This window comes from Eumetopias jubatus, unplaced genomic scaffold, assembly GCF_037043125.1.
Source record: "Eumetopias jubatus isolate StellerSeaLion01/CBP00866 unplaced genomic scaffold, mEumJub1_p1.0 scaffold_13, whole genome shotgun sequence".
Lineage (NCBI taxonomy): Eukaryota > Metazoa > Chordata > Mammalia > Carnivora > Otariidae > Eumetopias > Eumetopias jubatus.
This window is the reverse complement of record NW_028274819.1, coordinates 7,204,215-7,222,593: the sequence shown is the minus strand read 5'-3', so window position 1 is coordinate 7,222,593 and position 18,379 is coordinate 7,204,215. Positions and strand designations below refer to the sequence as shown.

The 18,379-nt window shown below is 46.8% G+C and overlaps 1 protein-coding gene across 1 annotated transcript; it reads left to right on the top strand.

Annotated features, from left to right (window-relative positions):
* Window positions 1-754: 754 nt before the first annotated feature.
* LOC114220257 (solute carrier family 22 member 20-like) lies at window positions 755-13,542 on the top strand. Its single transcript, XM_088017988.1, has 11 exons — window positions 755-770; window positions 2,120-2,529; window positions 4,106-4,209; window positions 7,234-7,388; window positions 7,500-7,668; window positions 8,503-8,626; window positions 9,942-10,057; window positions 10,357-10,571; window positions 11,760-11,868; window positions 12,488-12,691; window positions 13,437-13,542. Exons 1-11 carry the CDS (start codon window positions 755-757, stop codon window positions 13,540-13,542), a joined length of 1,728 nt encoding a protein of 575 aa, XP_087874114.1.
* Window positions 13,543-18,379: the final 4,837 nt, after the last annotated feature.

Genomic DNA, 18,379 nt, shown 5'->3' with positions numbered 1-18,379 from the left:
TCTTTAAAAAAAAATAAAATAAAAAAAAAATAAAAAATGGGCAAAGGACTTGAAAAGACATTTTCCAAAGACAGACAAATGACCAATAAATAAGCACATGAAAAGATGCTCAACATCACTGATCATTAGGGAAATGCATATGGAAACTACAAGGAGACACACCCGACATGCATTCGATGGCTACTATCAACAAAACAAAATACCAGGTGTGGGCAAGGATGTGGAGAAATCGCAACATTTTCACACCATTGGTGGGAAAGTAAAATGGCGTGGCCACCGTGGAAAGCAGTATGACGGTTCCTCCAAACATGAAAAGTGGAATTACATAATGATCCAACAATTCCACTTCTGGGTATATACCCCAAAGAACTGAAAGCAGGACATCCAAGAGATATTTGTACATCCACGGTTATTGGCAACATTAATCACAAGAACTAAAATGTGGAAGCAAACCACATGTCCACTGATGGATGAATGGATAAACAAAATGTGGTATAGACAGACAAAGGAATATTATTCAGCCTTAAAAGGAAGGAAATTCTGAACATACTACAGCATGGATGAACCACAAGGACATTATGCTAAGTGAAATAAGCCAGTCACAAAAAAACCAAATCTGCATCACTCCATTTATATGAGGTGCTTAGAGTGGTCAAAATCATAGAGACAGGAAGTAGAAGGGTGGTTGCCAGGGCCTGGGGAGTGGGGGATGGGGAGTTAGTGTTTCATGGGGACAGAGTTTCAGTTCGACAAGATGAAGAGTTGTAGAGGTAAATGGTAGTGATGTTTGCACAGCATTGTGAGTGTATTTAATACCACTGAACTGTGCATTTAAACATGGTTAAGATGGCAAATTTTATGTGTATTTTATCATAATTTTTAAATCACAATTTTTAAAAATTGAAAAAACACTTGGTTCAAGCCCCTGTCAGTGCAATTAATTTTGGTGTCCGATGGGGTGGCCTCAGCTGCAAGGAAAAGGTTGGGGGTGGAGTTTTGGGGGAATGCTTGGCCATGGCACCCTGGTGACGCTGAACATGTCCACACAGGCCACCAGGCAGAGGCTTGAACCACAGCTTGTCTGATTCTGGGCAAGAAGCTATGGTCCTCCGGGACACCGGAGGGTAGGAGAACTGTGGGAGCCACCATGAGGCCATCTGCCCCTCACCCACCTATGTACCCAGAAGCATCATGAGACTTCCTTGTCACCTCCGTGTTCGGATGTGGCCTGAGGCCTCTGACCACCCCCCTCAGGAGAGAGCTGCAGGATATAAAAGCACTCAGCTGCGGGGCACCCCACAACTCACCTTGCAGTCCCCAGACCCCTTTGGTCTCAAGGTTGTCCTTTTTAGTACATAGGACAAGAGCTTCAGGGAGCTGACACCTTTGGCTTATTCGCCTTCTCGCTGTCTTTGTAAGTAATAAGCCTTAAACCTGAAAGTGGCTCGTTGTGTCTTTACCAGCCAAATTAGTCAGGCCTCAACCGTGGCCTGGTACTGTCTTGAATACGAGTTTGACCATGGCCTACGCTTTCGCCTCTCATCTTAACCAAGGCTGACTCAGAGAATTTATCACCTTTTTTTTAAAGATTTTATTTGTTTATTTATTTATTCGAGACAGAGAGAGAGCACAAGCAAGGGGAGTGGCAGGAAGGAGAGAGAGAATCAGGCTCCCCGCGGAGCAGGGAGCCCAATGTGGGCCTCAGTCCCAGGACCCAGAGATCATGACCTGAGCCGAAGGCAGACACTTAACCGAGTGAGCCTCCTGGGCGCCCAAGAATTTATCACTTTTTGTTGCCACGCACACAGCTGTAAAGATGCTCATAGGCCTGGGAAGGATAACCAGTCTGCAGGTCTTCGGTAAATATTGACAACGGACTTATGCAATTAAGACACAGGGAACTTATCTGGAAGGCTTCTATTTAAATGGTCACATGAAGTTTATTCCTTGAAGAAATATTCTTATGTAGGAACACCTTATTTCCTCATGGAGAGCAAATAAGATGTAATGATACTATGGTTCTGGGCAAATGCCCAGACGCTCTTTCCCAAGAACCCACTAGAAGGAGGCTAGAGAGTCTATAAAATAGCCCGCAAGTAGGTGTGTGGAAACGTTTCAGTCAACAGCTATAGTGGAAAGAACACCATGGGATTCTCCGACTTGCTCCACACCATCGGCGGCATGGGGAACTTCCAAATCCTCCAAACTGTTCTCATGATGTTCCCTGCCATCCTGATCGCCTGTCACAGCTTCCTGCAGAACTTCACTGCCACGACCCCAGAGCATCACTGCCGGCCAACCAACTGGACCAATGGGTCTCATGTCCCAGATGGTGTCGGGGATGGGGACTTGCTGCAAGTCTTCATCCCACTGGACAAGGACCAGAAGCCTGAGCGGTGCCTGAGGTTCTCTGAGCCCCACTGGCAGATCTTAAACCTCAATGGCACCTCCTCTTTGAGCTTGGACACCGAGGCCTGCCTGGATGGGTGGGTGTATGACCAGACTGTTGGCTCCTCAATTGTTTCTGAGGTGAGGTAAAGTTAGAGCTGAACGCTGGGTCTTCAGATGATTTTGTTTGTTTGTTTTATTTTAATGGAGACGTAACTTACTCCATTAAATGCTCAAAATTTAAATGTGCAGCTGGATAAATTTTACATATGTAAACACCAGGTCAAGATACAGGTTATTTCTAAGGACCCCAGAAGGTTCCCTTGTAATCTTCTGCATCACTACTACCCCCCTCCCCAACCTCCAGTATAACCACCAATCAGACTTCTATCACCATCTCTTGGTACTGCTTATGCTTGAATTTCATATGAATGGAATCAAAGAGTATGTGTTCTTTAGTGTGTTGGGATTTTTTTTTCATTCAATATAGATTTTTAAGAGTCATCCATGTTGATATATGCTTTGGGAGTTGGTTCTTTCTCAGTTCCTCAGAGCATTCCGTTGCACGAATATGCCACAGAGTGTATGCCCATTCTTTTTTTTTAAGTAATTTTTAAAAAATATTTTATTTATTTGAGAGAGAGAGAGAGAGCACAAGCAGGGGGGAGGAGTAGAGGGAGAGGGAGAAGGAGACTCCCCACTGAGCAGGGAGCCCATTGCAAGACTCGATCCCAGGACCCTGGGATCATGACCTGAGCCAAAGGCAGACGTTTAGACGACTGAGCCACCCAGGTGCCCAGTATATGTCCATACTACCGCTGAAATGCACCTGTGCTGTTTCCAGTTTGGGGCTATTATGAGTATCATAGTCATGCGCATTCTTGTACATGTATTGGGGTGGACACGGGTATTCGTTTCTGCTGGATGTATGCCCAGGGGTGGGATTATAGGATCATAGAGTGGCCCCAGATTCTGCCAAACAGTCTTCTCTGTGTATGAGATGTTCAGACATGTCTGAGTACTCCATCCCACTGCCCCGCTCGCCAACATTTGGTCCAATGATTTTATTTTGCCTTCACTTAGCTATTTGCAAAGCAGTCAGAAAATCGAAATGACATCCATTTTCTTGTGTTTTTTTTTAAGATTTTTAAAAAAGATTTTATTTATTTATTTGACAGAGAGCAAGAGATCACAAGCAGGGGGAGCGGCAGAGGGAGAGGGAGAGGGAGAAGCAGGCTCCCTGCTAAGCAGAGCCCGATGCAGGGCTCGATTCCAGGACCCTAGGATCATGACCTGAGCTGAAGATAGATGCTTAACTGACTGAGCCACCCAGGTGCCCCTGTTTTCTTGTTTTCCCCCAAATTTCTCAGACCACTGAATGAAATGAGAACAAAAAGAAGGAAAAAATGAAGCATTTCAAGTAAACTGGGTCTAGATTCGTGTTGGTTGTCTTTCTTTTAGGGTAGAGGTTTCCTAAGACTCAGGACCATGTGTTTTATAAAACATCTGGGATAATGTGCTTGACATTGATATAGAGGTTTGTGCCATTTAAAATAAAAGGGCCAGTGCTCAGGATGGCAGCGTTTTGTGCTTAAGGGCAAGCTGTGGGACCGTATTAGTGTGTAAGAGGTGACGAGGCAGCTCTTAATATTCTGTGGAAGCCACATGGTGAGGATGCATGAGCCACCTGCTGACACTTCTGTCTCTTTTCCTCCAGTGGGACCTGGTGTGCGAGCACAAGTCACTGAAGTCCATTGCTCAGTCCATATACATGACGGGACAGCTGGTTGGAGCTACTGCTTTTGGCATCTTCTCTGACAGGTGAGGGGAGGAGGCCCGAGGAAGTCTCCAGAAGCTTCCTACGAGGCTAGAGTTCATGCTATCCCCACAGTCCTCAAAGGCTCAGGACCCCACTTGGGAAGACCCCCCCCCATGTCCTTCTCCCTGCCAGACAGCCAGGGCCGCAACTGAGACCTCAAAAGGATGGGCCAGGGTAGAGCGCTCACCCCTCCCTGCCCGGGTCCTGGACACCCCACTTTTCTAGAAGACAGTCCCTGGTCATGCATCCGATGTGGCTGAGGTGATGGTGCCTCCCTTTTTTGTTCTGCAATGAATTGCAATCATGAATCTCAAATTACTTTCTGCCTGGGGATGAATTTTGAGTCACGTGGCAGAACGCCTTCGTCATATGAATGGTGATGACGCTGGGTCCGTGGTCTCATTTCTGCCAACCATGATTTCCCCGCAGGGTTGCCTCCACAGGTCGCTTCCCCAGGAAGAAGGAGGCCCTGTGATGGTCATTATTGTTGTGAACAGCTAATTCTACTGAGCGCTCTCCCACATCCTCCCAGTAGCCCTGGGTAGCTGCTCCCATTTCACAGATGAAATGAGGCTTAGCACCACTGGTCCTACAGAAAACTGATTCCAGCATGGACATTTAGTGCTTATTCTTGGAAGTGACGATGATGTTCCCGTGAGGAAAAAGCTCTGTGCTCGATGCCACATCTAGACAGATAATCCTGGTTAAAGCTAAACAAGCCAAGGCACATTTCTGAGAAAGCCAGCCCTGGGTACAGTGTCTTCTAGTCTTTTACCTCTCTTGGTTTTTGCCAGCCTATAGGCTGCATCCCTCCGGTGCAGCAGAAAGAGCATTTCAAGTGGACATCAGCAGAGCTGGGCTCTGCTCCTCTATGAAACCATAGACAATTCACTTAGCTCTTGGGATCATTTCTGTACAATTGAGGGACTCTCCCAGTCACCCAGTGGCCCCAGTCTTCCCTGTCTCCCCTGGCTGGGCTCCAGGAATACTCAGCCTCGGACCCCTGTGTTGGGATGCCCAGCCTTGAGCTCTGGGCAGGAGGAACTGGTGATGCAAAGGCCTTGCTCATCGGAAAGGAGGCTATCTGGAGGGCCCCAGACTCTGTCCTCACCCCCACCCGACCCAGAGGTGAAAGGAGGGAACTAAGTCATCTCCATGGGGCCGGCAGGGAGCTCTTGCTTTAAATGCCAGTCCCCCAGTAACAAGGGGCCTGCAGCCTGGCCAAATAGTATCTTGTATTCAGATAGCTGAGAGCCACGGGGCATCCGAGGTAGAGCTCCAGTCTACCTCCAGGCACCCACCTCTGGAAAGAGCCCTGGTAGGGAATGGGTAGGAATGACCTCCAGAGTGTGTAAACCCTACCTCTTCTCCACTGTTTTCCTGATCCCTTTTGAGACATCCCCTTGACTACTCCCCCCTTCCCCCCTACATCCCCCACTCTCCCCTCCTCTCCAGTATACCAGCAAACCCTGTTGGCTCTGTCATCAACATAGACCAGGACCCACCCCCTCCTCTCGCCATCCCCTTGGCTACCACTCGTTCATCTTGCACCTGGCTGGCTGAAACAGCCTTCGAAGGAGCCTCCCTGCTTCTTCCTATCCTTGACCTTGCCTTCTGTTACTCTCAAATCGATGGGAAGAGCCATCTTCTTGATACAGAACAGATCCTGGCCCTCCTCTGCTCAACCTTCCACCAGCTCTCCAGTTCCTAGCCAGTGAAGCCTAATGGGCACATGGCATGCTGGCCCTACCTGGGCTGGCCCCAGATCCACTGCCGTGAACCCAGCCCCACCCCCCCTTCTTCCTCCTGCCCTTGCACTGGCTGTTGCCCCCACCAGGGGCATTATGCCCAGGACACCTCTTCAGGTCACTTCTCACAGCCTCGAAGTACAGTGATGTGGATTTCTCACCGGCTGTGGGTGTGGGGCAAGTCATTTCAGCTTGAGCCTCTGTTTTCTCATCTGTAAAATGGGGATAATGATGCTATTGACCTGAGATGACCTGGGAGGAGCCCCAGCACACCTCAGTGCTATGTCTGTGGTGGTACGTTGTGTCACCTGCCCAGAGGACCTTCTCTGGCCACCTTATTTACAACTGCAGCCCCTCTGACATTCCGTGTCCCCCTGCTCTGCTCTGGTTTGTTCTGTAGCCTCTGACGGTCTATGTATTTTACCCATTTATCTTACTTATTGTCTGATTTCTCCCTGACCACAGCTCTCGTACAGTGCCCCAGGCCAGGGCTGTGGGTACAGGTAGGGGGGTCCCGTGGGAAAGGGCAAGTGAGCTCCTGGTGGAGTCCTCAGCCCTTGGCACCTGCCTGGCACACAGGGGTCTAAGAGGAGGTAGAAGAGAATGAGTGTGGGGACAAGGGTCCTTTGGAACATTCGAGCCATTGCTCACACTCCCTCCCCCATGGGACAGGGACTAGAAGCCATACTCAGATGCCCGTTATAGCCCCATTCAGAGACAGCTATACTTTTTTTTTTTAAAGATTTTGTTTATTTATTTGAGAGAGAGAGAAAGCACATGGGGGGGGGAGGGTCAGAGGGAGAAGCAGACTCCCTGCTGAGCAGGGAGCCCGATGCGGGACTCGATCCAGGGACTCCAGGATCATGACCTGAGCCGAAGGCAGTCGCTTAGCCAACTGAGCCACCCAGGCGCCCTGGAGACAGCTATACTTTAACAAGGAACAGAGCCAAGAGGCAAAGAATTGAGCATCCTCCCATAGGGGAATTCTAGGCCTTGGCAACTCGTGGGGGGAGGGGCCGGGGCAAGGAGGGAGTCCCTTCCCAAGGCCTTTTTCTTCGATTGGGAGGGTGTTAAGAGGAGGTCAGGGATACCTTCCTAGGACCCTTGATCACATTGTGAACGCGGCTTCCCAAGCCCTTGTCTAAGGATGCAGTGAAGTGGGGGGCTGACAGGTGGAGGGGAGCAGACTGGAGCGAAAGCAGAGGCAGAGTGGCCTCTAGTCGTCTTTGCAGCCGGACCCCGGGCTCAGCCTGGCCGCCCCATCTGTCCCGGTTGCAGGTGTGGGCGCAAGACGGCGCTGCAGAGCGGGACCCTGCTGATGATCATCATGGGCACCAGCGCCGCTTTTGCGCCCAGCTTCCCCGCCTACTGCGTGCTCCGCTTCCTCAGTGGGGTGGCAATGACCGGCATCATTATCACCAGCCTCTGCCTCGGTGAGTACCCCTGCGGAGCCCTGGGGTCCCTGTCACTGGCCAACCCAGGCTGACCTCTCTCCCTGGCCCTGTGGAGCTCATTACCAGCAATGCCGAACTTGTCATTCCCAGCCATGGAGTGGACCCCGACGCAGAAGCGGACGCTGGTCAATATCTACACCATGTATATGATCACGCTGGGCCAGGTGGTCCTCACGGGCCTGGCCTACCTCATCCAGCAGTGGCGCTGGCTACAGGGCACCGTTTCTGTCGCCTACGTGATTATTCTTCTCTACTCTTGGTACGTCGTCTCCCAGACGTACTGTGCAGAGTTGCCTTGTCTGGTCTGTCTTCCTGGGAAGTGTTTGCTGACCTCAGAGCTTACTTTGGCTTGGGTCCGCTGAGATCTGACCTCCTTAAGGAGAGAAGAGAGGACCCTTGGTATACGATGAGGTGTCATTTGATTTTTTCTCCATATTGTCCTTGGTGAATAGTCCCGCACCATTTGGGGGTCTAAGTGGCTGCACACTTGACCCATAACAAATTCAGTCCTGAGTGACTGCAAGGCCCCTTAGAAGCCCCAGGCTCCCATGAAATGCCTCATGGAGTCAGACTTGAAGATGTTTGGCCACTCCACTCAGCCAATGAGATGAGGTTTACTATACAAATCCAGAGCCACAATGAAAGTAAGAACTCTCAGAAAAATGACACTGAAAATCCATACTAGTGCCATGAGAGATTTTGAGAGTGTAGCATGAAATGAGAAATGCAGGTAACAGAATACGTGTACAACTTGGAGATCGTTTTGCAAAAGCAAACACATGCTTACGTCTGTATCTTGCGATCTGATGAAAAGGAAAATGGGGGAAACAACCACCAGCCCATTCACAGTTGCTCTCCTTATTCCTCCCGTTTTGCTTTTTTGGATTTTCCCTTGGATCTCCTTGTTTTCAAGTGGGCCAGCCCTTGACATATGGTGATTGGGACAGTGAGCCCAGTGCCTGCGTGGGTACTGTGGGTGGAGATCCCTTGGCACCTCCAGCTGGTCAGGGTCAGGGGTGGGCAGGAGGCTCTGCCTTGTCTGATCATGCCTCCAGATCATTCCCTCCCTCACCCCATTCCCTCTCACTACTAGGGGCCTGCCAGAATCGGCTTGCTGGCTCATCACTCACAACAAACCTGACAAGGCTGTGAAAAATCTGCAGACTGTGGCAAGATTAAATGGCAGAAAGGAGCAGGGAAGGAAACTCACTCCAGAGGTATGCACAAAGGGAACCCACACACTACCTGAACCCTTCCTCCTGACCTGGTGGTAATTCTCAGTGAGGGCTTAAGTTGGCTGCCAAGGGTGAACAAAGAGTTAAGTTTCTACATCCAGAAGTAGTAGCTGCCACCATCAGATAGCCAGAGGACCTGTGGGAAACGTGTCCTGTTACACCCTTTCTCAGAAGCTACCACAGGGTACATTCCACCAAAACAAGAATGTCAACCAGGGAATCCAGGAAATAGAAGATCCAAAATAGGAGAAAGGTAGAGAAGAAGGGAAAGAGTTGTACAGAAAACCTAGAGAACAATCAGTCTGTACTGAAGCAAAAGAATAGCCATATACTGGAGGCCTTTCATGAAGAAAAAAAAAATGATGCTGAGAGATTGCTTGTTATACTTTATCTTAACAAGAGTTTTATGGTTCTATCAAAGAATTTGGGCATAAATTAGTGCCAAGTACTTAAGAAATCAAGAGTATAAGCAAGCAAATACACCAAAGAGGCAATTATTAACTCCAGGAAAATAAAAACTCACGTCACAGAAAGAAATATAATCAAGAGTACACTACATGGTTCAACTCTGAATGAGACTTACATTGGGAGAATTACAGAAGGGAAGTTATCGGTCAGCAGTGGTAGAGTAAGAGGGTTAAATCCTCATTCTTTCTTAGTATAAATCAATCTAAAGTTGGAAAATCAAGCCATAGCAGTATAGCATTTTATCTGCAAATAGGAGATAAATATGAGAAGAAACACCTAGAAGAGTGGAAGGCAGTTGCTTCTGGAGAGTAGGAATTGGGAGTGGTACTAGAGAAAGGAGAGGCAGGGACCTTTCTAACTATGAACGTGAAGAAACAAAATAACAATGGCTAAGATCCCAGACTCGGGGCCATTCACCTGGGTTTGACTCCTAGCTCTCTCCGTATAGCTCTGTGATCTTGGGCAAGTTATTTAACCTTCTGAGCTTCAGTTTCCTCATCTGTAAAAAGGATAATAGACTCTCCCTTACATTCAATAAGTTAGTTCACGTCAAGTACTTAGACCCCCATCTGACAAATAACAAGCGTTCAATAAACGATGGTCATTGTTGACCATCAGGAAAGGCTAGTTAAAAGAAAAGGAGAAGTTGCTCCAAAAGAGAAGACACACCCAAAATTTGAAGTCCTCTATTTCTTCTTGGAGGTGTGTGTGAAGGAATTGGCCAATGTGGGAGGAATCAAGTAACTCTATGGCATCAGAAAGTGGAAGGACTAAGGGCCAGAGCCCTTTCTTCCGGCATCCCCAAAAGACCCTGGTCTTTTCCTACCAGGTTGTAAGGATCCACGTGCAGGAGGACACAGCTGCTGTGAAGGAGTCCCCATTCTTCCTAGATCTCTTCCGCACTCCGGGACTCTGCAGGATCACTTGCTGTATCGCCCTGGGATGGTGAGTGGAGCCCCAGAGAGTGACCCCCGAGTCATTCACCTGCCACCTGTTCCTGAGTTGTCATTCCCTGGTGCCCCACTGGCTTGAGACAGAGATGCAGGCAACCCATCATGGCTAAGCAATCTGAGAAGATGGGAAAACCTGGCAAAGTCTGGAACTTGAGAGGATTTGGTTTTAGAATAGGATCCCATCCCATCCATGGCCAAAATGTTGGATAGACTCCTTCCATTGGAAAGAAAGGCAAACCATGGGCCACCTCTAGGGTATGAAATAAACTACCGGCACTTTCTCTCTTCCAGGTTTTCCACGGGCTTTTCCTTCTATGGGCTGGGTTTAGATGTGCAGAGATTTGGGTTCAACATCTACTGGACACAAGTGCTGTTTACAGTGGTGGATATCCCCACGAAGCTGATGACAGGCCTGAGTATGGCCTACTTTGGCCGCCGAATCACCACCGTCTCCCTGCTGCTGGTGGCCGGTTGCACAATCCTTGTCACTGCATTTCTTCCTCAAGGTGAGGTTTTCTTCTGGGTCTCATGAAAATTCTCTTCTGATATGATGGACAACATGGTATGGTTTGATGATTCAGAGCAGACTAGAGAACCAGATGAACCTGTTTTCAAGTGGTCTCCTGTGATCATGGACAAGTTGACCCACTTACCCTCTGCTGACCCTCACAGTTATTTAGGAAGAATAATTAAGAGGCCCTTATTGGGGGTTGACAGCATGCCAAGCACTGTGCTAGCACTTCACATGTATCAACTCATCTGACTGTCACGAGGACTCCATGAAGTGCTTTTATAACTGAAGCATAAATAAAGCACAGAGAGGTGAAGTGACTTGTCCAAGGTCACACAGCTAAGAGGTGTTAACATTGGAGAAAACAACATGATGGCTTCATGGGTGTTTTTGTTATATCAATCTCTATAGTTTTCCATATGTTTGAAATAATATTTTAAAGAATAATAAAAGATCATGTGTAAAAGTTCTTATCCCAGTGCCTGGCTCATAGTAAACACCGAATAAATTTTAGTTATCATCATATAAGTAAGTTTATAAAGGTATAAATTCAGCCTTCTGAGATCTAGTAGCAAGGGATACTAATTTGAGATGGTTGTAGGAATCACAGAAATCTAGAATCCTGCAAGTGGGAGGTGTGTTGAAGACTGCCTCATCTATCATTTTACTGATGAGAACACTGTGTCCATGGGACAGTCACTTCTCCGACTCCCCAGGACAGGGCTAATCTCAGCATCCCTCACTCCCCAACTCCCCCTTCCTCAACTGAAAATATCAACTTTGGTTGTTAGTTACTTCACAGCTATTTCTTGAGCACCTGCCTACCCTGGGCTCAGACCAGACCCAGGCTCATGGAGCCTAGAGGCCTTCAGGGAGACAGACAGTAACCAATCGCTTTGTATCAATTGCTGTTGGGATCAGTGCCCCAGGGAGTCAGGAAATATACAGCGGGCTTGATACAGTGAATAGCGTTGGCCAAAGTAGCATTTGAGTTGAGCTCTGAAGAAGAATGAGAAATAATAGGTGAATAATGGGGAGGGGAGCACGCTGAGGAGCGAGAACTGCGAGTGCAAAGGCCCTGAGGCAGGGAGGTGCTTGACACATTGAGATGTCAGAACAGGTGATTGCATTGACATTTAATTAATTTCCTTTTGTCTACACCCCACCCACCGCCTTCCCTCAGACATGAATACCTTTCAGATGATCCTCTGTTTACTTGGAAAAGGGAGCCTGGCTGGCTGTTTTAGTTGTCTCTACCTATACACCATGGAGCTCTTCCCAACAGAAGTCAGGTAAGAAGATGGATCAGAGTCTCTGGGACCAAGAGGGCAGCCTCTGTCCCTCAGGACTGGGCCACTAAGGAAACCAGCCTCCATTTGGAAATAGTTTTGTGGTGTCACATCTCAAAGGAGTAGGTTCATGTCACTATTTTATCGTGATTTTGGTTATCATAGGACATTGCTCTTGGAGTAGTGACGGGAGCTTGACAGGCACTCCATAAATGGTCTCATTTCTATAGCTTCAGAAAAGTGTAAATATGCTAGATAGCGGTAGCAAATCGAGGAGTTGAGGACGTCGAGTACTGGAACAGTGCCTAGCACAAAACACGTGCTCGGTTTAAGTATTAGCTGTCAGTTTTTCCATCATTGTTATGGTTCCCAATAAGCATCCTGCAGGGCCACATCTGAGATGAATGTTCCCTTCCTCATGATGTGCCCCCACATGACCCATACCAAGATCTGGCCCTTCGCCACACAGCCTTCTTATCCCTTGTGCACTGGTGCTGAGACTCAGCGCCTGGTTCATTCATTCATTCATTCACCAAATCCTATTAGACTTGTCGCAGGTGCTTGAATTAGGGCAGTGCGCATGCAGGCTCCCAAACCCTTCCTATGGTCTCTCTCACCACAGGCAGATAGGGATGAGTGCCGGAATCTTCAGCACACGCCTGGGCTCCCTCTTGTCCCCCATGGTCTATATCCTAGGCAACCATAGCCCACTGCTACAGCCTGTGATATTTGGCCTGGTCCCTATCGTGGCGGCTGTAGCAGGCTCCTTCCTGATGGAGACGAATAACCAGCCATTGCTGAACACCATCCAGGAGACAGAGAAGAGGTAGGAGACTCCCTGCTCCCTCTCTCCAGCATTTCAGAAAGTCCTTGTAGATTGTGGGGACGGAGCAGTGGGAATGGGTCTGCTGGGGTTCTTGCTGCCCTGGCAGGAGTGGGGCACCCCCTGGGCCCATTTCAGGACTCTGGACTCAGGACTCCCACTGCCCCTGCCCCTCCATCTGTATATATAATAATGGCTTCGGGTGTATTAAACTTGGTGGTGACTGTCCAGGAGCCTGATGAAGCATTTGGAGGTAAATCATGCAGGAGGCCATATACAATGCTGCCAAATTCTTCTTTTATTAAATACATCATCACTTTGTATGTGGAGGGGACCTGTCGCATGGCTAAAGTCCCTCCTCTCACCTAACCTATGGCTGCAAAACCACATGGTGGTGACCAAGGAGGTCAGTCTGTTCCTCCAGATGAAGTTCAGCCATGCTTTCTATTTTAGAATGAAGGTGGTCATTCTACCCACTGAATCGACCCACTGAACACTTCTTTGCAAGTGGGTTCCTGGTCTGTGGCTTGGCTGATCTGGGCTGGGCTTGGGTGTGTCTGCAGGTTGGTGGGGCTCTGCTCCAGATGGGCTGGGCTGGTCTGGGGGCAACTCCCTGGGGAGTTTCATCCTCCTTCTGGGACCAGCAGGCCCCTCCTTCTCAGGGCAGTGACAGAGACCCAAGAGCCCTTCCATCCACGAAGCTCTCACTTTTCCACTCAGAGCTTATTCTATGCTTCTCCTTGCCCAGAATAAAGATGGCTCAAGACAAGCAAAGAAACATCAGTGAAAATATCACCAAGAATGGACTGGCCACACTTCTTCCAGAAAAGACAAAAGTAGAATGCACAGTGTGATTTCTTTGGACCCACACCTATATTCTGAATGGCCCTGGATCTCTTCACAACTTTCTCACATTTTGAAATGTGACGGATCTTGCCAAGGAAATGCTGTGGCACCTCACTTGACGTTTAATGGAAAAAGCAATGATAGTGCTGTGATCTGGAAATATTATAAGGCAGATGAGTCATTCGACTGATAGGCCAACTGAGAAAAGACATGTATTGGACAATCAGGGACATTTGAATAGGAAGAATGAGCTTTAAATAAATATTAAGGGATCTGTTGATTTTGTGAAGTTGGCAGTGGCATTAGGTTATATAAGCCAATGTCCCTTTTTAAAAAAGATGTTAAGCTGAAGTATTTAGGAATGAAATGAAACACTGGGAATTTGCTTTAAAATACTAGAAAAGTGCACAGAATGAGTGCCAGGCTTGAAGCAGGGGGTTCGTTGTACTTCCTACCTTTGGATGTGTTTGGAAATTTTTATGATAGAAGTATTTTTCAAGTCCAGCAGCTTTTTTCTATGGTTAATGTAAAATGATGACTTGATGGCTAAAAACATCTCCCAGACTGCTTCCCCAAGGGTTTTGTCTCCTCTGTGGTGCTCTTGTCAGACCATGTAGCCCTTAGTAGCCACAGGTCAAGGCCACGTCCTGCACTACCTGTGGACAACCCAACCAGCACTGACATGCAGCCCCGGGCCAGCTGCAGCCATCTGCCCAGATCACAGGGTGGATGCCTGAGACTACAAAAGGCCAAAAACCGAGCAGAGCTTCCAATGGCAAGTGGTGGATAGGTGTGTCCAAGATATCAATCTGAGCGCAATTGACATAACACCCCTCGCTAGTTATTGATATTGCTCCTAAGTTTGGTAATGGCCACTTTGATATATAAGGACATATGCTTGAGACCATGACCAGAAAGCCCCCACAGGGCTACTGTATGAAGAAGAGCCTCCTGAATTTCTGAAAAGCCACAGAATCCCTTTGTTACCACTGAGGTTCTCTGTTCAGCGTGGACATGTAAATGTATATATTTTTTCTACACCTAAATTTCTCTAACATAGAAGACATATCGAATTGTTGCTGTGTTCAAGTTTTGTTACTAGCATCTGATCTAACAATGTTAAATAGAATACAATAAATTTCGTTGTTTCTCAACTGCTAATTCATGTTTTGCTATTTGTTTGTTTATTGTTTGCCTATTTATCAGCTTTAGGTATTAGCAATTAACCAATTTCTGATTCTTGTTTGAATTATGATTATGAATTATAATTATATATGGTTTGTTTTTAGAAATAAAAATCCCTTTTTTGAAAACAGATAATTGAACATAATTGAATTAAAGTAGTACATCAAAGTGGAATATAAACCATGACTGCTTCAGAAAATCTAAGTTTAAAAAGATTTTGGGAGGAGCAAGATGGCGGAGGAGTAGGAGACCTAAATTTCGTCTGGTCCCAGGAATTCAGCCGAATAGGGATCAAACCATTCTGAACACCTATGACCTCAACAGGAGGTCGAAGAAAAGGATAGCTGCAACTCTCTGAACAGAAAAGGGACCACTTTCTGGAAAGTAGGACGTGCGGAGAAGTGAATCCGAGGCGATATTTGGGAAGATAGACCACGGTGGGGAGGGAGCCTCCCATCATCTGGCTACCGGTGAGTGATAGAGCCGCGGAGCACAAAATCGGAACTGTTAGAGAAGTCAGCTCCGCTGAGGGACGTCGCTCCAGTGGCTAAGCGGGGGGTGGAACCCTCGCGGGACAGTGTGGTCTCAGGACCCTCGGGGTCACAGAAAGACCGGGGGTGCCTGAGTGCGGCAGAGCTCCCAGGGATCGGAGCGGGAAAGCCGGCTGCAGAGATGGAGCCGAGGCGCGGGCTCTCAGCTCGGGGTTGCCATAAACTGTGATCCGCGGCCCAGTCGGGCCACTGCTCCTCCAGCAGGGACCCAACAAGCGGCAGAGCTGGGGAGACTCCCCTTCCTCCCCCGGGAGGAGCGGCGCGGGAGCGCACCGCAGGGATGTGCTGGGTTTGGAGACTCCACACGGGGTCGGGTGCCAGAGATAGAAACGCTCGGTCACAGGCCGGGTGAGCGCGGAGTGCGGCCGGAGACCGGGGAGATGGGAGTGACTGGCTGCTTTTCTCCAGGGGCGCACGGAGAAGCGGGGCCCCGAGTTCTCGGCTCCTCCAGGGCAGAGACTGGGAAGCCGCCATTTTCCCTCTCATCCTCCAAAGCTGTACCGAGAGCTTGCAGGGAACAAAAGCTCCCGAGAGCAAACCCGAGCAGATTACTTAGCCCGGACCGGCAAAGACATTTGGGAACCACGACAACAGGCCCCTCCCCCGGAAGATCAGCAAGAACAGCCAGTCAAGACCAAGTTTACCGATCAATGAGAACGACAAAACCCCAGCGCTAGGGGAATAGAATTCATGGCTTTTTTCCCATGATCCTTTAGTCTTTCAAAATTAATTTTTTTAATTTTCTTTTTTTCTTTTTCTATTTTCTTTGAATTTTTCTTTTTCCCTTTTTCAACCAACATCTTATCAATCCCTTTTTTAAAGTCTTTTTTTTTTCATTTTTAGAGTCATATTCTATCCCTTCATTGTAGTTAACCTCATTTTTTGTATATATACAAGTTGTTCTCTCTTTAAAATTTTGGGATACAGTTTCTTCTAACAGACCAAAATATACCCTAAATCTCTAGTGTATGGCTTTGTTCTAGTCTCCTGCCTGATCACATTCTCTCCCTTTCTTTTTTTTTTTTAATTCTCCTCTTTCTTTTTTCAACCAACTTCTTATCAATTCCTTTTATAAAATCTTTTATAATTTTCATCTTTACAGTCATATTCCATCCCTTCATCGTATTTACCCTTATTTTTGTACCTATATAAGCTTTTCTTTCTTTAAAATTTTGGGAGGCAGTTTCTTCTAACAGACCAAAATACACCCAAAATCTGGTGTGTGGCAGTGATCTATTTGCCAGCCTGATCATATTTGATCATATTCTTTTTTTTCTTTCTTTCTTTCTTTCCCTTTCTTTTCCCCCCAGTTTTGGGTCTCTTCTGATTTGTTTACTGTATATTTTTCTGGGGTCATTGTTACCCTGTTAGCATTTTGTTCTCTCATTCATCTATTCTCCTCTGGACAAAATGACAAGATGGAAAAACTCACCTCAAAAAAAAGAACAAGAGGCAGTACCGACTGCCAGGGACCCAATCAATATGGACATTAGTAAGATGTCGGAACTAGAGTTCGGAATGATGATTATAAAGATACTAGCTGGGCTTGAAAAAAGCATGGAAGATACTACAGAAACCCTTTCTGGAGAAATGAAAGAACTAAAATCTAACCAAGTTGAAATAAAAAAGGCTATTAATGAGGTGCAATCAAAAACGGAGGCTCTAGGGGCGCCTGGGTGGCTCAGTCGGTTAAGCACCTGCCTTCAGCTCAGGTCATGATCCCAGGGTCCTGGGATCGAGCCCCACATCGGGCTCCCTGCTCAGCAGGAAGCCTGCTTCTCCCTCTCCCACTCCCCCTGCTTGTGTTCACTCTCTCACTGTGTCTTTCTCTGTCAAATAAATAAATAAAATCTTTAAAAAAAAAACAAAAACAAAAATGGAGGCTCTAACTGCTAGGATAAATGAGGCAAAAGACAGAATTAGTGATATAGAAGACCAAATGATGGAGAATAAAGAAGCTGAGGAAAAGAGAGATAAACAACTACTGGATCACGAGGGCAGAATTCAAGAGATAAGTGATACCACAAGAAGAAACAATAGTAGAATAATTGTGATCCCAGAAGAAGAAAGAAAGAGAGGGGCAGAAGGTATATTGGAGCAAATTATAGCAGAGAACTTCCCTAATTTGGAGAAGGAAAGAGGCATCAAAATCTAGTAGGCACAGAGAACCCCCCTCAAAATCAATAAAAATAGGTCAACACCCTGACATCTAATAGTAAAACTTACAAGTCTCAGAGACAAAGAGAAAATCCTGAGAGCAGCTTGGGACAAGAGGTCTATAACCTACAATGGTAGAAACATTAGATTGGCAGCAGACCATCTTATCCACAGAGACCTGGCAGGCCAGAAAGGACTGGCATGATATATTCAGAGCACTAAATGAGAAAAATATGCAGCCAAGAATGCTATATCCAGCTAGGCTGTCATTGAAAACAGAAGTAGAGATAAAAAGCTTCCAGGACAAATAAAAACTAAAAGAATTTGCAAACACTAAACCAGCCCTACAAGAAATACTGAAAGGGGTCTTCTAAGCAAAGAAAGAGTCTAAAAGTAACATAGACCAGAAAGGAATAGAGACAGTATACAGTAACAGTCACCTTACAGGAAATACAATGGCACTAAATTAATATCTTTCAATAGTTACCCTGAATGTAAATGAGCTAAATGCCCCAATCAAAAGACACAGGGTATCAGATTGGATTAAAAAAACAAGACCCATCAATATGTTGTCTGCAAGAAACTCATTTTAGACCCAAAGACACCTCCAGATTGAAAGTGAGGGTGCGGAAAACCATTTACCATGCTAATGGACACCAAAAGAAAGCTGGGGTGGCAATCCTTATATCAGACAAATTAGATTTTAAAGCAAAGACTATAATAAGAAATGAGGAAGGACATTATATCATACTTAAAGGTTCTATGCAACAAGAAGATCTAACAATTGTAAATATCTATGCCCTTAACATGGAAGCAGCCAATTATATAAGCCAATTAATAACAAAATCAAAGAAACACATTGACAACAATACAGTAATAGTAGGGGACTTTAACACCCCCCCTCACTTAAATGGACAGATCATCTAAGCAGAAGATCAACAAGGAAATAAGG

Coding starts and splice junctions, on each gene's coding strand:
- LOC114220257 (XM_088017988.1), top strand. Junction 4,210..7,233: donor TTTGGCATCTTCTCTGACAG/GTGAGGGGAGGA, acceptor TCCCGGTTGCAG/GTGTGGGCGCAAGACGGCGC. Junction 10,572..11,759: donor CACTGCATTTCTTCCTCAAG/GTGAGGTTTTCT, acceptor GCCTTCCCTCAG/ACATGAATACCTTTCAGATG.